Source organism: Oenanthe melanoleuca, chromosome 7, assembly GCF_029582105.1.
Source record: "Oenanthe melanoleuca isolate GR-GAL-2019-014 chromosome 7, OMel1.0, whole genome shotgun sequence".
In the NCBI taxonomy this organism is placed as follows: domain Eukaryota; kingdom Metazoa; phylum Chordata; class Aves; order Passeriformes; family Muscicapidae; genus Oenanthe; species Oenanthe melanoleuca.
Window position 1 is genome coordinate 12,594,086 of NC_079341.1, and position 26,369 is coordinate 12,620,454.

At 39.6% G+C, this 26,369-nt stretch overlaps 1 protein-coding gene across 4 annotated transcripts in view; it reads right to left on the bottom strand.

Moving 5' to 3' along the window:
• PARD3B (par-3 family cell polarity regulator beta) overlaps nt 1–26,369 on the bottom strand; it is a 383,975-nt gene that overhangs the window by 81,317 nt on the left and 276,289 nt on the right. For all 4 annotated transcript variants that reach the window (XM_056496182.1, XM_056496185.1, XM_056496183.1 and 1 more), the window contains one exon: nt 14,311–14,421. In XM_056496182.1, the coding sequence (XP_056352157.1) occupies nt 14,311–14,421 (111 nt within the window). The remainder of the gene's footprint in view (nt 1–14,310; nt 14,422–26,369) is intronic.

Below are 26,369 nucleotides of genomic sequence, written 5' to 3' on the forward strand. Positions count from 1 at the left end.
CAGACAAGAACTGCTAAGTGCAGAATGGGATTCATACCACTTATTTTGTTTCACTAGATTAGTACCATCAAAACAAATGCTAAGACGTTGGAAATAATTTGAAGATAAAAAGGTTCACAAATAATTCTAATGAGAACAACACGCCTTTTTACACATAATAGTTGAATATATCAATGTGTACTACTCATGCATTCCAGCTCCACATATCCATTAACTGTGCTAGGACATATCTGGAGGTGAAGCTGGTTTTCAACACTTAAAATGTAGTCATACTTTACAGCAGGATGAGCCTTCACAGATGATACAATTGTCAAGGGGATGGGTGCCCCTTATTCACTCTGCCTTCCCTCAGTGAAGCAGATGAGCTTTCTCCTCTCTGGTACTCAAATCCTGTGTGCGCCACCTTGGGTATCACACACTTAGTTGAGTTTTGGGTGTCTCAACATAAAAAGGACATCAAAGTGTTGGAGTGTGTCCAGAGGAGGGAAACCAAGATAATGAAAGGCCTCTAGGATGAAACTTAGAAGGGGAGCTGAGGTCACTTGGTTTGTTTAACCTGGGCAACTGTGGAGTGCTTCACCCTCAATTGGTGACCAAAAACCCCTAAACACAGAATTCAGTGCAGGAATATATTGAATGAGATACAAGTCCTATGGCACACAGGGGTACATATGCACACAGAACACAGGCAGAAAACTGGGAGGACACTCCATTTCAAGGAATGGTTGTATCACATGTCAGTGCAGAAGGCACGGCACAGACCGAGTTGAGTCAGAGCAATTTCTCAGAAAATGATGAGCCTTCATGTTCTCTAGACCAGTACATCTCTGGTCCCCCAGGTATTTGAGACCACTTTGAAAGCAAGAGTAGTGCAGCCAGCAGCATCACGCTAATCTTGCTTTCATGTCTGATAGAAAGAGTAATTTGTCCTGCTATCAATACTGGTATATTCTGCACAACAAAAGCTGGAATTAGGTCACCACAATTTTCTTTTGTTCCCGTGAATAAGCCTAGCTTCTTCAGCTTCTCCTTCTGAGCGCAATCTTCAATTGCTGCCAGTATTATAAGTCAAATCTTCCCCAAACCAATTATTTTCATCCTATATTATACAGACCAGTCAATACCCAGCTATGTGAAATTCTTTATGATCAATGTTTAATCCTTTCAATACATCTATTACAATTGCATTAATATTTCTTGTTTTCTTTTTACTCTTCTGTACAAATCTATAAAATTTGCTCAGTGATCTCTTTTTCATTTCAATCCAAATGTTCAAGTATAGGGAAACAAACTATCAGATGGTTGTTCTTTCTTTCTATTTACCTGTCCTTTTATGCCTTCTCACATGTTTTTCACCTTTGAAATTTCTCACTTTTTTGTGAAGTTTTAAATTTCCACACTGTATTTTGGCATCATGTTTTCACACAGTTTTAAAGCAATTTTATCCATAGCACATACCAGTAGGGGCCCAGGAATTCCTCACTGAGGGGGGAAAAAAAACACAAAAGCACTGCCTCTTCCATAACTTCTTTAATGCTCTGCCAATTTTACTAAGCAGGCTACTTCTCTATATCCCACTCTAGTCATTTACCATTTCTGCACCTCCCTTTGAAATTCTCCCTATCTAAAACAGCAAAATCTTTACTCCCCATCCCAAAACCCTCCCCCAAACCAACCAACCAATCAACCTAAAAATCCAAAAGACTTTTAGATTAACACAACTGTAATTGCAAACAGCTCGCTGAACAATTACTACAGGACAGCCCCCAACTTGGAGCACTTGATGGGCCTGGTTAAACAACTGCTGCAAATTTGTGAAGAAGGATAAAATGCCCCTCAGCTCTATGATGCTGGCAGTGAAACCAGAGCTGAGGAGAGGTACAGATCACCATCTCAACAACTTAGTGAGGCACTAAGGTTTCTACAAACTTCCTGATGAGGGAAAGGGAAAAGAAAAACTCATACAGAATAAAGGTAAATTACACATATTTCCTTTTGAGTATCTCATATTAATAATTCTACTTGCTCTCTTCCACTACCTGAACACTGTGCTCTCCAGTTATACCACTGCACAACTGCACCAACTCCCCTTAGGTGTGTTTCTGTAAAAACAGTCTTGGCACACAAGCAGCCAGGATAGGCAACAGAAGTGCCACATCAGGAAATACCATTCCTTTTTTGCTTGTGATCCATCTTTTTCTCAATAGCATCCAAACATGTATCCTACTCTAGACTTTCCCTACAACAAATAGGTTGGACTTGATGATCTCAAAGGTCTTTTCCAACCTAGTTTATTCTGTGATTCTGTGAAATAATTTCAGGAAATAGTGTGATAAATATATATATATAACCTTAATAGAACTCCAGACAACTTTCTGAAAACATGTTACATTTGTAGAAGTCAAATGAAGACAGAATCCAAATGCATACTGTACTTCTGGAAGCAGAACACAGTATTTTGAAAACACTTCTGCACACCTCATGTACTGTTCAGTAGCACAGCCCCAGAGCTGTAAATCAAGGAACGCTCTCATTTATCCCTCACATAATCTTCCCATCTGACACAGCTGCACAAAGCATACACGGTCAGCTCTCATCTAGGAACACATGAAAAGATGCACACACCTACAGCACAGCAGCTATGAAAGGGTTAACAGCCCAGACAGCTCCTTCCAGCTGCAGCTCAGACACACGATTGAGTTACTGTGGCTTAACAAGTTATTGTGTTTCTGCTGAGCTACTGTCAATGACCACATATGTATTCACCGCCTGTGACAAACACAATGTAAAACGCTTTAGCCTGACATCGGTGACAGAGACACTGACAGGCAAAAGCTGCATTAAAAGACTGCAGAATACACAGAGTGAAGCAGCTGCAGGAAGGGATGTGAACTACCTCAAGAAAACTCCAGAAGAGCTGAGCAGAAGCGACTTTTGGAGAAGACCCAGAAATGCTTTTGGGAATGGAATGCGAGGGCTAGGAAAAGCTGTAAGAGATACTGAGAAGCATCTCTTGGCCCAGCAGCTGGAAGCTGGGTGGGTGGGTGGGTTGTGAGTGGGTAACAAGAAAATGCTGAAGCTTCCAAGACTGTGAAAATTAAAATACACGACTTAATGTTACCAGTTCAGCAGTCCAAAGAAGGCCAGGGTCATTAAAAGCTGTGGAGCCCAAAAATGGCCTTCAGTGGGAAATAAACAATAAAGACACTGGCTGCAGCCCAACCTGCACTTCTGCTGCCCAGCAGCAGCCCCAGCTCAAAAAGAGCTTTGCACAGCAAGGCACAGGCTAACGAGGGGCACTCTGGATCAGCTCAACACTCGGACACTTACGTCCTCCTGACTCATGTCCTCATGTCTCCAACAGCAGACACGACAAGCAACTCAAAGGCACTGACAGCTGCTAGCTACTCTGGTCTGACCAGGGTGAAAAAATCTGCATGTGGCAAGCTTGGCCCAGGAGAGAGCATGGGCTCTCTTACTCAGAGATCTGCAAGGCTGCCTTTCACATCTCAACAGCTGAATGCAAGGACAACCAACCAAAACACGCCCATAACAAAAAGCACCATGTTTTTGGAGGTGTTTGAACTCCTCCTCCCTTGCCCTCCCCAAAATCCTGTTTCTTCTGACTTTCCAGGGAAGGAATAAAAAGCAATATAACCATTTTTTATTTACCATGCACTGACCACAGACTTAGTGCTGAGCAGAGCACACAAAGGTGCCTAAGCAGTCAAACACAGGAACAAAAAAGCATTTGCTAACCAAAATATTGTATTTCACAAAGGGAACTCGTTCATATTCAGATGAGTACAGCAAAATTTCTTATATGGTGGTGTAAAAGTAACAGACTTTGTGGAAGCATGACAGGTACATGAATGAGCAAGACACTGGCAAAGTCAATGAAAGATGCTCCTGGGGGAGAAAAATAAAAAGCAGAGACAAAACGTGTAACAGAAACTGGCCACAGGTTTTTTAGGATCGTTTCTATTCCATTTGCAAGAGGAGGAGCAGAATAAAAGTAGGGAATAGAGTGTGCATACCATCCCTTTAAAGTATACCTAAACTTAAGAGGACCTAATCCTTAAAGTCTTTTGAGTTGATGTGGATGCTAAACATTCTTCTACTCAGTTGTTCCTTGAGAACAGCAGAATAAATGCTACTTCATTGCTTTTTTCTCCACTCATGTGACTCTCCCTGAGATCTACATACTGTAATGATTACTCAATTTACATCTGATTTAGTATCTGCTTTTGTGTCTCATTTACCTAATTCATACACATATTGAGTAACGGGTTGTCTACAGGCAAGCAGCCTATTTCTGCAGGAGGTCACATAGATTTCCACTGGGTTTAATGTTTTAATTCCTTTTTAGCTGCTAGCAAAATATATTTTGGTAACTAAAATCTTGTTTTTTCATTCATTTACATAATAGTGAAATGAACACATCCTTCCTTTAGACATTCATAAGCCATAATCACTGATGGGAATGGGTATATTTCAGTTGAGTATCTGAGGAAATAATTTCAGTACAGCGCTTTTAATTTTTTAAAATTTCATAATCACTTTTCAGACAGATATGGCCTATAATGACATTAACAATCCTGTTCAAACCTGCCTCTTTTATAGAGGACGACTAGTTTTTATTTTTTCAAACATCATCACCTACCAAAACTCTAGGAGCAGGCAAGTCCCATAGCTTAAATAAAGGAAAATTAAAAAAAAATCCAAGTCTTGCCAGCAAATTGAGGACATCTGATATGGACTGAAGAAGAAGAATCAAATAATATCTAATTTAGTATTATCTTTCAGGGTATTCTACTGGAGGCATATTTGTCAGGAACATCCTTCCTACAAGCTATGCAAGTGTTTTTTCATTCCAGCTCATTCTATTGTGCTGGATTTAAACATCTCCCCCATAATTAGTATTTGTAATTGTAAACAACAATAGAAACAGTCTCAGAAATAAAGACAAGCCACAAATTCAAGGGAGTTAGAGACTAATTCAGGGTAACAAGGTATAGCTCTTGTAGCACCAATAAATGCCCCAGTGATAAAAACCCACCAATCCATAAAATATTGACTGTTCCAGAAAACTACCCCATGCTTGTAAAACACTAAACTGACCAAAGAAGCTGCCTTTGGAGGGTTGTAAGCAAATAAAGGAAAGGCAAAAAAACTTAAGGAGGAGATAGAGCTATGCCAACCCTAAAATTTAAGATTATGAGAAATCAAAGATGAAACATAGCCCTTTCATACCACAGAATGAGGAATGGGAGCTTTGGATAGACAAGACTGAGGTCCTAATGTTCTTCCATTTATTTCAGAGGTGACAAGGAGTGATTTCCAGCTTACACAGGATCCTGCCCTCTAAAGAAAATCCTGGCTCTAATGAGGTCAGTGTGTTTTCTCCTGTCCTATCAACTTCAATGAGAACATGATTTTCACCCTTGCTGTTAAACCAGAGAGTTTTTCTGCCTGTCTACATTAGCTGTACATTGGGTGAAATGCAGCAGATTACAGAAAGCCAACTATCAGAAAAGCCAAGTATTTTATAGTCTATAGTTTACTGCATTATGTAGTTTTCTTTATTCACAACTACCCTGGAATTATCTTGAAGTGATAATATCAGTAAAATTTAGATTGTAGGGAACCCTCTGAAGGTCATCCTGCTCAATCTCTTGCTGAAAACAAGGCTGACTGCACAGATCAGGTTTCTCAGTCTTCTGTCAACAGGATGTTCCTTGTTTTGTGATAATGGGGATTAGGAAGTGGAAACATTCCAGGTTTGTCAAAATTACTTTGACATCTTTCATCTGAGATGTTCTGACGCCTTTAAGAACTCCCCCCTGTAAAACAGCCTTGAGTCTGCAGTGACTTTGCACCCCTTAGCTGCAGTTGCAGGGCCCAGCTCCCAGTGCTGATTTTAAGGAACTCTCAGATTGCAGTCATTTGCACTTTGCTGTTAAAAAGATATGAAAGGTGCTGTGCATATCACACCTGAGTCCCTTTTGAGAACATTAACTCATTCTCAAACAGTCATGAAAAGAGAATTAAAATAACAATACTCTTGGAAAATAAGACTTATCTTTGCTTACACTTTAGACATTGGAAACTTAATGTCAGGAATGCACACAATACCTATTGCAGTCAAAGCCACATACTCATCCCTCCAACTCCTCCAACTGATATATCAAACAAACTGTTTCAGAGAAGTTTATCAGATAAACAGAAAGCAAGTATGAAGTAACCACAGTATACCTGGAGAAAAGCTATGGGGAGACAGAGACATCCTATGAACTGAAACACTGCCAGTGACTTACTTGGCTCCAGCAATTGCTGTAGCAGGTATCAATCAAAACCAGTGAGGATTAGTAACACTGTTGTAAGAAAAATACCAGAGACATTGTAATGACCATGAGAAGGCATAACATTGATCTGACAACCTCATCAAAACCCAACACTCACAGCCAAATGCAGTAACACAACTTGGGATAGACTCAGGAAAACTGGCAGCTACATAGTCCTCATGGCCACCTCTGTCAGTAAAGGGGATATTCCTGGAACATCTCCTGAATGAGTTCTTCCAGCTCTACTTCCTAGTGATACCTCATGAGTTCACACACACATCTCTGCAACTGCATAAACATTATGCCTTCATGTGAATGATCCTAGCAGTAGAAGGAACAAGCCTAGCTTCATGTGATGTGATACTCCATGGACATTTCTTTATTCTACACATGACATTGAACCTGGAACCTATTGAACAGAATTTCTCTGTACAAGAAGAGGAACAATCTCCATCTGTTAGCCTGGGATTCACAGGTTGCTTCTAATTAACAGTTCTTGATTTGAAAGCAAAACTCAGCTTTGCCTGAGCAGTCAAAGCTTTAAGACTTTCAGGTATTTTGGTTTAGGATCACTATGGAGATTTACACATGCAAACAGATTTCCTGCCTGTCTATCCCCATGAGCTGCATTCTCATTTTTATGCTGTAGTAGCTAAGGGAGTCTGAAAATAGGAATTCTGTGCTGTGGCACTACTTCAAAGTGCATGCCAACAATTTATGATAGACTGTCATAAATCACAAATGGAAGGGCAAGGAATGAAATGCTACTTCCAAGTAATTATTATGCCCTTACTGATTCCAGAATGGGCAAGAGCTGACCTGCATTCAGTACTGCATCACAGAAATCCCTAGGCCAGGACAGCCCATCTCCTAGAAAGCACTCTTTTGCCTGGTTGGCTAGTACCTGGGCCAGTTTCACTTTATTAGTTTGGCCTGTAAGTTTCTAGCAGCATTTCAGGTTTACAGAACCAAAATAACCATCAAATAATAAGTCTGATATATACAGAAGAGAAGCATACTTGGGCCCATTTAAGCAAGAAAGAGGCAGGCTACTGCCCCTGAGCTGCTCTGACCTCTTAGGCGGACATGTGGCACACCTTGTGAAAACATGTCCCCAGATCACACCAGTGCCTCAACGAGGAGCAAAACAAGGATGTTAAATGGCATAGTTGAGAAGTCTGTGTTTACATTTTGAGAGCACAGCTATGACATCTAGAAGTGCTATTCCCATCAGAGTGCAACACCTGGAATAGTGCTGTGATAATTAAAGAAAGGCCAATTCCATGTGCCACTCTGTTATCATAGGTTCCTAATGTTCTTAACCTGGGACAATCTGGGACCAACTGTAGACCTAATGCTGTCTTTAATAATGTCCTCCAGCACTAAAAAAGCCACATGAAGCAGCTCAGAAATTGCTGTCTGGTTCTAATGTTGCAACAAAACCTGTGAAAGGCAGGTGAGACTCATCTACCTCAGCTACTCATAACCAAATATCAATCTCCCAGAGTTCCATGGCAGGCTTTTATTACATGTTCTGGTATGCAGAGCAGCAGCAGATCTAAAATGAGAATCATTCAGAATCAATGGGTTGGGATTAATCTGTCCTCCTGTCCAGTGCAAGTGCTGCCACAGTAATAAACAGAAATCTGATAACTTCATACCGTCAGCACAAAATGAAACTATGACCTTGACCTGTGCAACAGCATCCAGTAATTTTTTCATAACTTCAACATACCATACTACACGGCCATGATCTAATAAGAATCTAAAAGTAATTAACTGGAATTTTTGAAAACTGAAGCCTTAATCAAATATATATTCTTATCAGGGTTGCAAGCCAGCAATAAATTGGGACATTTAAAAAACTGGGATCCAATCCAATCCGTGATCTGATCAGGGTTCAATGGTTATAATAAATTGGGAGTATTAAAACTGGGATCACATCCAACACTTTATTTTGTCTAAACCACAAGACCTAGCTGTGCTGCAAAGTCAGGAATACTCAATGAACAGATATACCATGTTGGATTAACCCTTAATAAATAACGATGCACAAGATCAGGTGTCCCAAAAACATGTGGTTTAGCACAGAGCTTAATGGTAAGAATAGCAATTATGAACATTTTGTCAGAGATCAATATGAACTCTAAACAGCCATAATAATGCTTTTAGACTTGGCAGGTGGAATACACAGGAACAAAAGCTACATGGGGTGGCCAACAATGCGCACGTGTGTGAATGTGCGCTAACATGCACTCTGCATTTAAAAAAAATCACACTTTGATTGTTGCAACAGTCTGAATTTCAACTTTTAATTCAAAGCAATTTGGCTTTTCTACCATACTGCCATGTATCCATCTATTCTCATTTTCATTTTGGTTTCCAGCAACATACAAACTGTTTGTAATTAAATATAATAAAACAAATGTTGGCAGAAAGGGAATGAAGTTTCACTCCCAAGTACTCTCTCCTCTCTAAGTGGACTCTAAATGTTTTTTATTTCTGTAAGATGCATCCCTTTGTGCAGGGATCCTGCAGCTGCAAAATTAAACCTCTGTTTGCCAAATATCAAAAACATATGTATTGATTTTTTAACTATGGGAACAGGCAACAAACATTAGGGCTGACAAGAGAGAAATGCTCTTCAGTTGCTGGAAGGTTTCTTAAAAGTAAAGGAAAATCAGTCATTAATATAAAAACTGAAACCACTTAATTTACCCAAATTAGAGATAGAGTACAACTTAAGCATTCAGTTCAGACATTGAGAAAGTAGGGGCCAGATATTCCTTCTGCTTCTCTAACACTCTACTCAAACCTTAATACTATTAAAAATTTTTCCTCAATTAATTCCAATGAGGGCTACAAAACCAAGACTGTTGTAACAAAACTACTCCCACAAAAATGTACAGACGATTATTTTTCACATGGAGTGCCTCCTTATTAACTAACTCTCATGCTACTTCAAAAAATCCTCCCATTTTCAGCAAGGTGCTTCATTTTGTAAACTTTATTATAATGTCAAGTAAGTGTTCAATCCTGTTGGAAGAGAGACCTAGGTCTCAGTAGGAAAATCCCAGTAAAATAATACCAAACAAACAGGAAAAAATTTTTTCTTTCTATTGATAGTCACTTTATTTGCATTTAAAAGGCAAACAAATTATGATGTGTAAAACTCATGCATATAATATATTTATCCAGTTCATTTTACAATGACTTTCAAATGTTAGAAAATGAAAAGAACCCCAAATGAGTGGGAGAGAAATGGAGGAAGGTATGAAATCTTTTTTGAGGGAAGGAAAAGACAAGGCCTCTTCCAGTATTTAATAATGTAGCAAACATCTTGTCATTAAAATGATAAATTCTGAGTAATTTACACTGAACACACTAAAAATACAGATTTGAGTCAGCTTGATCAAAATAACCCTCAGATATAGCATTTGTTTCTTCCTTTTATGGGCAGATTTTCGACCTTTGGAGCACATGCTTTTCTACAGCCAAACTCTTTGAAGGATGAACAAAACAATGAGTTTATTTAAAATAAGGCCTCAGTCCAATGAAGCATGTGACTTGTGTCAGGAAGGACAGGCCACCACCTCAAAGAACTGTACCACCAGTTAAGTCAATACTCCTGAACTATCACAAGCTCCTGTCTTTTTCCACTCAAGTTTCACTGACATTGCATTACCTTGGCATAATGAAAACGAAAGGAGGTAGGGGGCAAGAAAGAGAATAATTTAAAGGAGGTGCTGAATTCATATTCAATTGGACACAGATAAGGCTGTTACTAAAGAAGGAATGGCTAATATCCACAGTTCCTGTTCACTACTTGGAACTTGCAGAAGTAGTAGTCATGTAATAAAGTATTGGCTCTGAAAAGAAAGGAAGCCTGGGGCTGAGGTCTGGAATCAATTCTTAGCCTGACAGGACGTTTTAGGAACCTGGACAAGCCATTGCACTGCCTGCATGTCACATTCCCACCCAAAGCACACTTTTTTCCCCTGTCAGATTTTCTCTCTTCCACCTCAACTGTAAGTGCTTGGGGTCAGGCCTAACCTTCCCTAACAGCACTGAACACAATGAGACCTTGATCTTGGTGGGGATTGCTAGGGAATACAAGCAGTAAAAAAAAAAAAATCATGATGTCAGCATTTCAGTGCAGGATGTGGAGCTGCTTCAGAGAATTGCAGCTACAAGGCAGCACAGAGAGTTGTACTGAAAACTGAGACTGGGACAATGTGGAATGGAAATAGAAATTACTAGGCTAATGAAATACTAAATTTATTTTCACTTTCTGAGGTTCAAATCTGAAACTTGGCAGTCCATAAAAGGAGTTGTCAGGGAAATTTATGCTGAGGACCAATGTGCAGGCAAATCCTGTTCTTTTGGGAATCATCTGCATTACAGAGTGAGCACTGAATACTCTGTGTGCATACGCCCACTAACTCTAACACATTCTGGATGTGCCAGACTTGTTGCACATGCACTGTTCAATTCCTTCTCTGTGCAAGCAGGAAATCCAACCTGTTCCAGGCATGATGGGCTTACACTCATGCAGCACACCTACGTAAGAGCTGATGTTTCCTGTCAGCCAGAGTCACTGAGCCTGTACTGCACAGCCAGCCCATGATTGTGCAGTGAACACATTTGAATTTTTTGCATGTCTAAAGCTTGTCAAAATTTCTGGAAGAAGGCTGCAGTCTTTACAGACCGTCCCTGTCCCTGGGATTTTGTGAAATATTGTTGTGCCTATCCAATACCAATCAAAAAACTCTGCAAAACTATGAGATACAGCCTAGTCCTGTAAACTTAAAATGCACTTCCTACCAAAAAATATTTCTCAGCTGAGATCTTGGAACAGTATTTTGCTTTTTGGACAGCTGCCAAGCATATATTGCATGCAAAACCAATATCCAAACCCGGGCGAGTTCCACAGCTGCTAAGATGGTGAAAAGCACTTGATCATTAATCCTGTCACACCCAGCCCAAAAATCAACTACACCAGCCTCTTCCACTAGTGTCCAAAATGGACAACATGGTCTCTGAAAAAAACCAAAACCAAAACCAAACCAACAAAACAGTCAGATGAAAAAATCATAGTATCAGTTAGTATGGTAGGCAGTCAGCATTTAAGAAAACTGTTTAAGCAAAAAATCTGGCTTTAGGATTGTAATAATTGAATTGAGGATCTGAACAAGAATTAGTTATACAGCTAATGTTGGAAAAGTAAAGTTAGATGTGCATTTAAGTTATTCTAGAAAGGCTAAATGTTAGAAAAGCAATTTTAGTTTGTTCAAGCTGTTAAATAAAGGATTTGATCACAGCTATCAGGGGACAAAACTTGCTACATTTCTGTAGTCTGTTCTACTATTACATCCCCACCAGTTCTAACATGCGCTCATTTCACTCAACAAGAACAGATCTGAAAATATGAATGTGTTCTACTAAGCTTCAGTTTTATAAATATGAGACCAAGTATGCAGGATTGCAGCTAGTGAAGTCATAGGAGCAGATGATCTATGGTGTGAATGTGCCACAAGGTTTTCTTTGCCAACACGTGCATTAAAATCTTGGACTTGAATTACATTATAGAATTAGTAAATCTTGGGACAGAGCTATAAAACTTGTCTTTACTGTCTTACTGAGAATCATCATTAGGTGAACAGTCAACAACTAAGCAAAAGGACTGATATACCTTCAAGTCAGCTAATGTTTCCTTAGTGATTTTAATCCATTTTCCAAACAGTTTTTACCTATATAGGAAAAGTAGCTTCTTTATATAATTTTACCCTAACAAAAATAAAGCCTCTTCTATTTTATGACTAGTCAAGAAGGGTTCAATAGCAAGCCTGTAGATAGTAGGCAAACACACAGCCATGCTCTTACTTCATTCAGAAAGTTGAAGCAAATTGCTTGTTTTTACAGTACGTGTTGCATTCCTTTGAGGATAACATAGGGAAAATTTCTTCACTATTTTTCTGGGATTTTTTTTTTTTAATTTAATTTGAATCTCCCAGAGATATAAGATATACTACCTGATACAACAGTGTGATATTCCTATTCTTGTGCCTTACAGAAGAAGAATCAAATAAGTGAGTTAAAAATATCATCCTGGTTCATCCACTTCTCAACACACCTGCTGTTCTCCATTTCAGTCACAAACTCTTCCAGGTCAAAACTGAAATCATTACTAGAGAAACCAGAATGATGAAGACATTGAGCTGCCAGTTTCTAATGCAGCCGTACCAAGTTACTGTCAATCAGTGACTGTAATTAAAAAAAAGCACACAACACTGAAGAAATATTAAGAACAATTATCTTGTGTCCAATTGGAACGTTAGACCTCTAGACAGAAGGGTTCATTCCTTCCAGCCTGCCAACATTTTAGTAAATGACACTGGCCCTTTAACAGATGGGATACATGCTTCTTAGCTTGCCAGGATCCTAATAAAAGACACTGGCTTCTTTAAAATGAAGGACACATACCTCTCAAATTGCCAGTATCCAAATTGGGAGTCAGCAGTTTAATATAAAGGCACTCATCAATCTGGCAAAATCAAGGACACGGCACAGAAATTTTAAAACAAATGGTACAAAGTTTCTCCTGACACTACTTAACTTAGATGAACTAAATACTTCAGCACTGTCTAAGCATATCCAGTAGCAGCACTGTAGTAACTAGATACCTTGCTAGCTTTTAAAATAGTAAAAATTAGCAGCAGACTTCAAGGGTTTGGATTGACTTTTTTTTCCCAATCAAACCCATTAGATACCATTTATAGGGCTGACCAGGCACTGCATGGCTCAAATGAAAGCAGAGTGTCTTTTGTGTCTTTTCCCTGGGCACTGAGCAGTACCACAAAGGTTGACCTGTGTGGAAACACTGTCTGCCCAAAAGGAACCATGTCTGCTTCCATTCCCTCTCCCAGGAGTAGGATGCTCCAGTGAAGGAGAGACCTTTGAAAGTTTTCTGCTTGCACTGACAAAATATATGACCACAACTTGTAATGCTTAACAGCATCTGCAGATGCTTCTTGAAAGTCAGAAACCATGGGCTCTTTAACTTTTCTGATAGCAGCCATCAGAGGGAAACAAAGACCTTTTTCAGCAGACAAAGTATTTCTGGATGAGTTGGGGAAAGGCAAAGTGGAGTTTTCTGAATCTTGTTGACACTGACAAACTGTTTCTGGTTTCTGAACGGTGAACATGGAGAAAAGCAGAAAACCTGGTTTCTTAAAATCTCTTAATCTGGGAGATAAGGAATTCACTAAGACTGGGCATAGGAAAGTGCATTTTATGAACAGGACAGAGTCCCAGGGTCTTACTCAGAAATACAACTCCTAGCAGGCACACACTCAGCTTCTTGCCTTACCCCTCTTGTCCACCCTACTGCTGGCAGACTCCTGCCTCTGCAGACTGATTTTAACCACCTGAACCTGCTTCCTTCCAGGTGTTTTCTCAGCATATTCAACATTTGTTGCATACATATTTCTGTAACAAATGGCTTACAGCAAACACTGTGCAGAAAAAAAAAAAACAAAAGTACAAAAACTACAATTTGATGGCACGGCCAGCTGAAACCAAAGAGGTCTGAAATGCTGGAAAACAATGGAAGAAGCTGTCAGGAGAGAAGGCTGGAAGTTCTTGCTGTTGAAAAGTAGAGGAGAAAATCACTAAGTTAGCTGGTCTTGTGAATGGGCAGAGATGAAACAGGTTTTGAAGGAACTGATCTTCACCAGTTAAAGTACAAGCTGGGATTTGAATGTGACAGTGAAGTTCACAGAAACTCCAGAAGAGCAACAAGCTCCTATCACACAACAGCTCTGTAGCCAGGACTAATCTAATGCTCTGGCTTGCCAGGTTTGACTGCAGTGGGCATTGTCTGGGACAGGCTGCCTGGCTGTTCCTTCAGGAAACCCCTTGCTCTGAAGTTTTTCACCTGATGAACAAAGGTGCTGTCATTTCTCACCTTTCACGCTCATCTTTCATTTTCTCCAGCTCCTCTTCTTTGAGCATGCCTTGCTTTGGAGTCCCCTTCTGATCTGCCTTCCCACTTTTATCTTCTTTTTTCTTTCCAAATCTGTTAAAGATATCAAAAAGGAATCATGAGGAAATAATTACAGAAGAAAAAACAGTACTTATCTATCATAAACCACAGAAATTGTAGGCAATCAAACACTGAGTTTTTTCTTAGTGATTCATAAATTTCCCACACTGCATGATATGTTATCAGTATTACCTGGGCCATATGAAAGAGAAAGGACTGGTTAGAAATTGATTTGGACCCTGAACTTTTGAAAACTATTGCTTGAAACTGTCAAATCTGAAATGCAGGGCATTGCAGAGCTGGAACATGGCACATTTTAAAGTGGCTGAAGGCTCCTCTTGCCACACAACAGCTCTCTGAAAGTTATCTGCAGTGGCTGTGGTGTCAGCACCCAGCCTGGGCCACTGCTCTGCTTTTACCAGTGACTACTGTCTCTCATTCATGATGCCCTAATTTTAGGATTTGTTGTTTGTTTAAATGAGGATGCAACCAGAAAGAATAAAATCTTGCTTTGTTCCAAGAGTACAAACCTAGACAGTTCATAAGAGCTCTTTTTTAAACTTCTGCCTAGTAATATATTATCATGTAATATTTATGCTGTGAAAGTCCTTCAGAGGCCCCAGTGGGTTTGGGGCTTGCACTGTTGTTTTATACACTGTACAAATATGCATAACAAGTCTGCTTTACCCAGCCTATAAAAGGTGGCTGAACTGGGGAGCTACATTTAATTTCAGAATACTGGGGGTCAAATACACTCATGAATCATGGACCAAACAAAAAGCTTAAAAACCTCCCCTCCTCTTAACGAATTTAAAATTCTCAGTTCCACAAGTAAATGATCAACCTGTGTCTTCCCCTGCAAATTAATGTGTCCTTATATGCATGACAACAATGTAAAGAACAGTAATTACTTCTTGATTAAATATACTACATTCCAAACTAATTACTGACTCAAAACTGCAAACTCTTCTGTGAAAGTCTGCAGCATTGCCCCAGTGATCTTTTTTTTACCCTTTTTATTTTTCATGTCAGTCCAAACTGCCTCAAGTGGAACAGCTGAACTACTGTCCTTAAGCTGTAAATCATCGACTTTGTTTCTCCACAGACAAATGCAGAAATTTTGCAAATAGTCAGGCTTATAAGATAATGATCCAAATTTTTTGTGAATTTAATTAATTATTCTGAGCTTGTAGTCAAATGAAGTTACTGGGAACTCTGCAGTGAGTTTTTCCAGACAATAAGAACTTGGTTAGACAGGGAATGATGGATGTGAGAGACAGACACATAGCATGTGGTACTAATAAAAAGGGCAAATACTACAGGTAGTAACATGAGATGCTTTATTGTGTCTCTGTCAGGGACTGTGCTGGGGAGCAGAGAGTCCAATCTGTGCATGGTTTCCTCTTTTTTCCTATGTGTTGCTATAGAGATAGATGGTGTCCTGCATTCTTTGTTCAAAATATGCATACATCTTGTCTACAAACAATCTTCAGTCCTTTTTTCATTTCAGCACTTCCAGAAATACATTATATACTTTCCATGTTTTCTCTCTTTCTGAGTGTAGAGCAGCACTATCACTTTCTGATTTCACTACCATTTTCTGAGTTCCAGCAGTTCCAAAAGACTGGAGTCTCAAACCCCATTGGAAGGTGGTGGTGGCAGGGAAGGCAGCAGTCAGGAAACACGAGAGAGACAGAGGTTGTACACAGAGTGAGGAAAAAGAAAGGCCAAATGAAACTCTGCATATATTACTCTCTACAGAGATGCCAGGCAGCTAAACAAGAAATCACCTGGGTATGAGCACCAGCAGGCTGCTCCTGAAGCACCCCTGCTTTCTGACACTTGCTCATGCTGGGAAGATCTCATGGCAGTTTTCTCAAGAGGCCATATTAGCACCTGCATCTTGGCCATAATCCAGCTCTGGTACTTTGTTTATATTCAGGCTGCCTGCTTTTCTCTCACAGTTTCAATTATAGGTTTGTGGAGTTTCATATCCGACTGTAGCATGTATTGATTTTGAAAACATTATTCTTGGGCATTTTGTATTGCTGCAGGGAGTTGAAGTTGGATATGTTGCATACTCGAGAGAAATGTAAAAAAAAAAAAAAAGTCTTTAACATGTGTCCCTTTCAAGTCTAGATATTATTTCTTGCTTACTGAAGAAATACATTTTAAATAAAATAAAGTGACAATTTTGATTGCAGTAAGTGCCAACATGACAAACTTTACAAAAACAGTGCTGTTTGCTGGTAGAGCTGCTCTTGCCATAAATTTGGCAAGTTTCAGTGTAATTATAAACTGGGAATAATGAGCTGGTCTTGATGAAAACAACTTTTGTTGTTGTGCTGCATTAAAGGCAATGTGGGCAGCAGGCTGAGGGAGGTGATTTTGCCCTTACACTCCACTCTCATGGGACCCCATCCTGAGTGCTGCATCCAGCCCTGGGGGCCTCCGACATACAAAGGGATGTGGAGCTGCTGGAGTGAGCCCTGAGGAAGCCACAGAGATGGTCAGAGGGCTGAAGCACCTCTCCTAGCAAGAAAGGCTGAGAGAGCTGGGGTTGTTCAGCCTGGACAAGAGAAGGCTCCAGGGAGACCTTACAGCACCTAAGGAGGCTACAAAAGAGATGGAAAGGGACTTTTCCCACGGGTAAGGAGTGGTAGGACATGGGGGAGTGGCTTTAAAGTGAAGAGGGGTAGGTTTAGATCAGGTATTAGGAAGGAATTGCTCACTGAAGATGGTGAAGCACTGGAACTGGCTGCCCAGGGAAACTGTGGAGCTGCTGGAGGTGTTCAAGTCCAGGCTGGACAGTGCTTTGTGTAACCTGAGACAGTGGGAAGTGGCCCTGCCTACAGCAGGATAGAACTGGGTGATCTTTAAGGTCCCTTCCAACCCAAACCATTATATGATTCTGTGACAATTTCTTTGTAATTTTTTGCTTCAGATAGGATTTGTGCAGGCTTACAATTTTTGACTTGTTATACTAAGTATGCAGCATATAGCTCAAGGCTAGGAAATTATTCATATGTAGATTTTTCTCTTTTTTTTTTTTTTTTGCCTGTTCTGGACATTGCTACACCATGAAAATCCATTCTCTTATAATTACTGTTTTTCATTCCATTCTCTTATTATTATGTTTTTCAGCTAAAAAAAAAAAAAAAAAAAAAAAAGTCTTGCACAAATATTAGAAAATAAAAGCAGCACAAAATTTAACACTGTTAAGAAAAGCAATATACACAGACAGCATTAAACCACAAAGAACCCAGTACCATCTCTGCCTGAATTTATACACACTTTTCTAAAAGTTATGGTCTGCTCACTATTGTGCTCCAATTGTCATGGGCTTCTGACAATAAAATTAACTTCCAGCCACTGTAATTTTGCATGGGTTTATTAAGCACTCAGGTTTACTGCTTATTGGAACAACAACAACAGAAAAAAGGTAGTAAGAATACTTCCTGCATGATCAAACCAGGTTTGATCATATTGTCATTGATATCAGTATGAGGGCCTCCACTGATTTCAACAAGAACAGGATAAAATCTATTGTCAAATTATATGATGGAATTAATCAAATCCATATTAAAATTCTATGGAAACTGAATGGTTTTCGGATTTGAAAATGCCAATTCTCCAAGCAATGAATAATTGGACTGTGGTAAAATCTGCCTTCTATATTAATACTATTGTCAGCAGAATAAAAACATGAATGAAAAATTGTATGGTACACAAGTTTTTCAAATGTCTGTTTTGCTATACTGTGCACAGTCAAATTTGTTTCAACTTAATATCTGATAGATTTATTACTCTGAAAACCTTTTATAACAAATGGAGAAATATAACTAGAAGACCTGAAAACAAATGGATCAGCTGTATCTTCTCATTCTATGGCCATCTATAATCAATTTATGTCAAATGAAGACACTGGTCATTGCAATGACAGTAAGGAAATAAATCCATGCCTTCCCCTCTTGAATGAGTGTCCCAGTTCTTTGATTATCCACTGTAAATGCCTGGGAAGCACTGTTAAAGATGTTACAGCCCTGTTAACCTTAGTATACTTTTCAGTTGGGAAAGTTAATATTCCAACTACTGAGAGCACAGTTCTTCTGTAAATAAAAACATGAAGGGATTTTCTTTATGTGAACAGATCTTTGAGCGCTTTGTGCTTTTGGGAAAAGCCCAAAGACTGCTGAAAATATGCTGTGCAAGACTGAGGCATTATCCTATTTCTATTAATTTCAAAGCGTGCCCTGCAAACAACTGAAATTGTTCCCCTCAGAAACATTAAGGAAATAAAGTCTCTGAATACCAAATGTATGTTGTCTTGCAGTATTTATTGCCATTCTATTGGCTATAGCATTAAAGCATATATATGCTTCTTTCCAAGGATTCTAAGGGATAAAAATGAAAACAAACTTACTACAGACCTGCTCTGTTATTACTTGGGATAAACGTCTTGCACGCAAGACCTAAAGCTGTGGCCATGGCAACACTTCGTTTCCTTGTGGAGCTGTGGGCTTCCAGATCTCAAATGTGTTGATATTTGCTTCAAGGATTAAAAAGCAGGCAGGTCTATAAAGTCCCAGATTTCTAAGCAGCAGAAACATCTGGTGGGTGGAACCTTGAAGCAGCTTGCTGACTAAATTCAGCAATTCGGATTTCTTAGCTAATTCAGTTGCCCAAGATCAGGAGATTCCACTGCAGCTAACAAGGTACATAATGAAAGCACAAACATCTGTGGGAAAATAATTCAAGAGAGCCTATGACACAGTCAAGCAAGACACAAAGCTAACACTGTCAGAAAATCTTGACATCTCCAGAAATGATCTGTAAAACACCAGAGTGATTTGTAAAGTACATATAACAAAAGCTCTGACTCTTAGTCATTCCACAGCAAAATGGGGAAAAATGCTGAGATTATTAAAGCAGGTCCCTTATGAAAGGCTAGAAATAACTCTTAAAATTAAATTTAAATGTGAGTAAGAATGAATAAGTGAGAAAGAAAGATAAAGACACTAATAAGGTATGATTTTCAGATCCACACAGGGACTATAAAAAGCTTATTAACTGCCACTACTGCGGTGTGTTTTAAGTTATTTTATCACTCAGCTTTTACGGTAGAAGAAATACTCTAGAAGCAGTACTGTGCTTTGATTAATTGCTTTCATACATACACTTTTACAGAGTATTAAACATTGCTGTAAAGATCCTTAGTGAATTAGACTTGATGGTGATTACAGACCAGGCTCATTTTACATTTATGTTAATAGCAGCATTAATGAAATACATCTTTCACATTTTTAGTGGCTTTCTAAATACCTAAAAGGTTTGTTACTAAATGTTTACTTACTGGGCAGAAATGGGTGCCACTGAGTATTACACCAGTGGGATCAAGAGCTTTACAACAGCTAAAAAAACTACAGGAAAAAAGAACATGTTTTGGTAAGACATGTTTGATAATTTGAGAATGGAGCACACGCAGCAAGGGCTGGGTGTTCAAACCTTCATCAATATCCCAGAAGATGGAAGTGGCCTCTGTGCACAAGTTATGGTAAAAGGGCAGTTCTGTGCTGGGGGGCTGTGGACCAAAGGGGTTAAGCATCTCTTTTCCTGGTCCTCTGCCAGAAAGTGGATCCCATTTCCTCTGTAGAGGATTTAGCCCCAGTGTACAACCCACACTGCAGCAAAACCTCCCCAAGACAAAGCCTCGCCCAGGAGCAGGTTTTGACCCAATCTCCCTGCTTTGGCAGGGTGAAAGGAAGGTGCCAATAAGATGAAGAACACAGGACAGGGCTGTTTCAGCCCCTGCTGCTCCCTGCCCCTGGGTGGGGAGTGCCTCCAGCTCTGGGGCAGTGCTCTGTACCACTGAGCACCAGTTGTTGGTGCTCAACACTGTTGGGTAAATCGGAAAATAAAGAGTCAAAAAAAGGAGTTTTAGTTAGATTTGGTGAGGTTTGCTTGCAGGAAAGACTTCTGCAGCTGGGCTGCTGACTCCCTGTTCTCCCACTACTAAGGCTCACTCCCAAGGCATCAGCAGGAGGAGGGCAGCAAAAAACAACAGCTTTCCATGGCAAACAACAGGACAGCTTAGGCAACCAAAACCAGCTCCCCTGAAAAGAGAAAAAATTACCTAATCTCTGATTTATTACATCAGTGGAGGCATGGAACAAATTGTCCAAGTGTGCTATTCTACAATTATTATTTGTATTTCACAAATGCAGCTGAACTTCATGAATGTGAGCATCCTCATATTTAACTAACTTCAAATTATTATGGGAGATGATCCTCATTATGCTAATGCTGTGATCAGAGTTAAAATTATTATGATCAGCAGGAAAAGAGGAGTTATGCAGAAGTTGCAAATATAAAATATTCCACCTTACAATGCTCCTTTACATCAGAATTAAGCAAACAAGTGCCATTTTTTAATTTATTTTTTATTTACTGCATCAGACTGCTGGAGCCAGACTAAAATGACTGAACTTCCAGAACCAGTCTAATGGGAGTAAAACTTATCTTTTAAAAACTCTGATTAAACACAACCTCCCCCCACCCGTTTATTTCTTTGATGCCCAAATTAGCATCTTTTCTGCAGCATGCTGAATTAATTAGTACACTGACAAAGAATTAGTCCAGATAAGATCAAAGCTGAAACCATATTTATCTGGAATTTGAAATTAAGAGCAGAGAGTATTAACCCTCAGCACTTCAAGGAGCTTTCCACATGGCACACTTAGTAAGCCTTCTGTGAGTTCATTCAAAATAAATCAACAATGCAATTTTTTCCCCACTGAAGTTTTGCTAAAAGGAAAATAAATTTGCCATGAATTCTGCTACAATGTGAAACTGCCTTTAATGCCGACCCTGTATATGCTACTCATTATGTAACTTGTAGGCATCAGTAGAACAAAGCAAACAAAGCTGAGAAAAGATACTTAATCGCATTTGTATTAATGCTTGGATTGTCACATTGTTCACAGACTTAAGGGCTACTGAAAGAATTGCAAGCACTGGATCTGAGAAGCTGCCTGCTGTAACACCTCACAGGTAAATAATCTATAATCTTCAGTGGAGAGGGTCACACACAGAAGCGAAATGTCAAACAGAGGCCCTAAATTACACAGTGAAGTTTGAAGTTTACTCTGAGAGTTTCGACCATGTGGACAGCAATAAAGGAAAATCTTCATTCCTGGTATCACTGCCTCATATATTATCTGTATTTCAGTACCAGATAAAAGACTGGAGGACGTTTCCTATGTGACATGCAGGAGGCTGATCTTTTGTCTGGAAACCGCAGAATGGAGACAATTTAAATAGTGACCCCAAAATCCTGTCACCCATCTTCCCAAAGCCTTTGAGCCCCCCATAGTCTTATTTTTTTAAACTTAGAACTTGCTCTTAAAAAGACAGAGGTGAGTTACTGTAACTCATTCTGATGATTAGGTACTAGGTAGAGTACTCCTGTTCATCTGAACCATATGCAAAATCTCCTGCAGTACAAAAAATGACCAAAGACAAACCCCAAGGAGCGTGATGGCACCCTAACACTTGGGCCACCTGAGCTGAAGTGTAAACCCACAAAGTCCATCCACTGAACCAATGGAATGGAATACCTCTCATCAACTACTACATAAATATAGACAACAGAAGGCATCTGTGAAGAGCCATTCTTTATACTTCAAGCAGCTTATTTTTAGATAACATGCTGAGGTAGTCTGTGTCCTGGAGGTAGCATGAAGAGGGGTCACTGCTGATATTATCTGACCAGGAAAATCATAATGTTCAACAGCAGCTATGCACCTTATGCATTTCCATAAAATGATGTTTCAATCATCCAATGACCACATTGCTAGTCCTTTTGGTCACCATGACAAGAATTTTGCATCTTATGTTACATATACCACAAAAGAAAAATCTGCAGTAAACAAGGACAGCTGTAATTTAAAGGTTGATCAGAAGGAGGAAGAAAATAAATTTCTGGCCTGTCCAATGCAACAAGCACTGCCTGTTTGTCCAGACTGTGGAATTGCCCTCTACCAAAGTAAGAAATCATTCCCATACATTCTTATTTGTCCCTGCTTCCACAGAGCAGCAGTTACTTCCCCCTCCTGATTTCCCTTTACAAGCATGAAATTTCTTCTGAAGCGAATACTAATTCTGTTCCAAACCATGCAGAGAAACATTGCTGCACCTTCCCTGTAAGGGGTCTGTAAATGGCAACCTGCCAACCCCAGGGGAACACAATAATCCCATCCATGTATTGGGCATGGTAACTCCATATTCAAAGCAAAAGAAAGAACCAGCCCTTGACTTTGCTTTCCTAATTTCCATTTCACAGTCCCAGGAAAGGGAAAGGGAAAAGAGAAAAGAAGCAGGCAGTTAGACTTGCTATTAATTTTTCTGGATATTTGTTATTCTGTGTCATGCAGCAAAAAATAAATGCAGTTTCAGACTGAAACTATTCCTCTAGGGTGCAGTCAGTAAGACAAAGTGGGAAACACACAGTGGCTGTGCAGACTGCTGATGTTGCCAGCTGCCCCTCCAGAACAACTTGCTGACTTTGTGGTTTGCAAAATCCTGCAGTCAAGTGAGAGCCAGCACACCTCTAGCCCTCTGCAGGGAGCTGAGGACCACTTAAAGATGGGACAGGTAAAAGACCCACTGAAGTGAGCTAAAGGGGAGCTCTTTGGGTGCCAAACATGACAAAAACAGGCTGCTGAATTTTTTCTTCTGTTTCAGGTTTTTCTCCTATGCTGGGTGTCTCTTTCCCTTATTACCAGCCACATCATCAACTACATGTATATATGTATGTATATATGTATGTATATTGCATGTTTGTCAGAGGAAGGACTTTTCATTTTTCTTATATCATAACTCTCATGGTATTCAGTGCTTTTCTTAGCATTTTAGCCACTCCTGTACTTTATAAGAATCTCCAGTTGCACTACAAACTCAGCCCTCTTGGCTATGGAAAAACAACACAGAACTGTGACATTATCAAACTGCAGATACAAAACTCATGAGGCAAATTAAACATACGACATTTGCAAAACAAAACTGAAAACCTGCTACATTTGCACTCAGAGCCATGATATTTTGAGGTGTCAGACTTGCTAATCATCTCACCACTGCAGGGCTCACCTTCTCAACCAAATCACGTGCCTTCCACCCCTCACATGTCACAGTGGGGATTTGCTGGGGCTTATGTGACTTTCATGAAGCAAACCTGCACATTGCAGGTTCCAACAAGATCTCCAAGGAAAAACATCCTTGAAAAATAGCAGGAATACAGAGGACTCTTCTCCCTGTTTCAATTGAGACCATGCTAACCCTCATGAAGGCTCCATTCTGTGGAATGGAGTGACTTTAATGAGTAGTAAATGTTGAGCATGTATCATCATATCTATTCCAATATGAAGAAACTGATTTACAAAGGGAAAAATTATGTGCTCAGTTTGAAAGGTCCTATTCTCTTTCTCTACTGATCAGCTCAGAGCTATGAATCCATTATCACTGCATATCCACCTGCCTCACTTTCCAGACAGTTTGCTATGATGCTTTTTCCTCTCCACTATTCCCCCCATCTCCTTTAAGTTCTCTCCTCATTCAGTTTCTTCTTCTCTCGAACATACTCTCTCTCCCCCTCCATGCTCCACACTCCTTTCACATGCTCTACTGCTGCACTGTACAGAAATACCTCTTCCTGGGGATTTCTGCTGGAGACTGCACAAAGGGAATGTGTCTTGGGCACCAGCACTCTGGCTTGAGACACTGAGCAGCAGTGAAGACATGCAGAGAGCTCTCCAGTGGCTGAGCCACCACTCTTTCTCAGCAGGATGCATTAGCCTTATTTGAGCTCAGGCTCAGAGTACTTGAGAAACTGAACTCAGAGAATTCACAGTAAAGAGATGCTTTCCAAGGGAGACATAAGAGGGAGAGACAGAGCTCTTGAATAGGCAAGGAAGGTTGTAAAGCCAAGAAAACCCCTATTTCATGACTTGCTTTTAGGTTTCATAATGGATTTCTAAAGCTAAAGTAACACAAATTCCTTCTCTGTGCCTTTACCATTGCTGGCATTTTTGCAAAGCATTAACATTCAAAGTAAGAGAGGAGTTATGTACACACTGTATTTTGAAAGATGTGTTTTGGCATAACAAATAATAGATGTTTTAGCATTTTTAAACTGTCAAAACCAGTTCTTCTGATAAATAATACCTTCCCTTCCTGGCCTTGGCTATTGTACATTACTAATTAGACATAGTAGTTTGTGGTTAATATCCTTCCCCACAGATTTATTATTAGCTTGTATATTCTTTTCAGTAGAATTGTGCTAATGGTAAGGTCTGCTGGAGGCCAACTGCATGAAGCCACTGGGAGGAGAAATCTGTTTGCCTGTCAAAACAGTGGCTATCAATTAGAACTGTAAATGTGATTCCTTTAAGTGTCTTGGATGGTAGCAGAGACTTCCAGTGATGGATTAGGGAGCTAAATCACTTTCATTTTGTACTAAAGGAAGCTTTCAAGCAAACAGCTATCTGCATGAAACAAATTCACCTCTTTTTTTGTGCAACTCTAGAAGAACCTGTCTGACCTGCCAGAATTCCCCTCCGCTATTTTCCCAGAAATCCCCAGAAATAAAGCAATTAATGTGGCATACTGACAAAACTTATACTAGATTATTCTGTGGTTTTCTTAGAAAAAGTTGGCTTAGGATAGCTACAGAAATAGAAGAAAAAAACCAATGAAGCTGCTGAAAGACACGAACATAACAAAGAAGAGATGCAATTCCACTGTTCAGTGATTTGGGATGCAGTCCTGGCACACAGATAGCAATTTCCCCTCTGACACAAGCACCCAGCTCTCATTAGCATCACTAAGAGTTGTGTGGACATACTGATGGGAATGTGTTCCCCTGCATTTTGCAGGAAATGAACACCACTTGGGGACTGAAGGAGGCACTGTCTGTCACTCTCAGACATACCCTCTGCCAGTTAATTAAGCAAAAACCTCTGCCACAACTCTCAAGAGGAAGCTCTTCCCTATTGTCCTCGGTACAGCAAACCTGACACAAAGCAAAATGTCAGGAGCAGGACCTAGGAAATAAGGATGTTCAGAGAAGGCTGCCAAGCTCTTCTGCCACCAGGTTTTTGTGGATTTTGAAAATAGTTATTAGGAATCAAATTGATTAGTTATAGCTGAGTTTAAGCTTCAAGAAAGTGTCTTCAGTGCTCATACATTGTGGCTTTTGGTTACTGATTATTTTCAGCAAGAGTAATCCTACATGGCACATATAAAAACCAGCCAGCCAGACTGCTAACCCTCCAGGACTCCACTGCTATTTTCATGCCAAGAGAGAGTGACTAACCAATACAGGAAAAAGCAAAGGACTCAAACAGACTCACAAAATGTGGCTCTGCAGCTGAAGGACAATGACTTAGGATGGGGAAGGTTTCATCCAGTCATTAAACAACAGATTTTCTCATCAAGCTGATAAGTTAAACTGAACATATTAAAAACTTATCCTTGGTAGCACTTTATAAATAAAAAATGAATATCAGAAATAAGTGTCTGAAAGTTTTAGTCAATTATATGAACTATACAAATTCTGTCATATCTGTTTGCAATTGGTCATGAACTGTGAGCCAAAAAATTTTTCTGGAAGGCTTCAATGAAAACCTGGCAATCACTCCTATTTCTTGACTCTTAAAAGTATTAATTCATGTGCAATCAGATAAAGTAATATATTTTTCTGGACAAAGTCAGAGAAAATTGCTAGAATAGTGTTTAAAACAACAAAATACCTTACTTTGCTGGCTACTATAACCATGTGTTTTGAAATTGCAGGAGCACCATCAAGAGCCCAGATACCCAAAACCTTTTCCTTCTAGCATATTTCTTGCCTTTCACACATTGACTCCCAAACACAAATGTTCATACACAATTTTAAAAATAATTATTTGTTATTGCTGTTTATATTG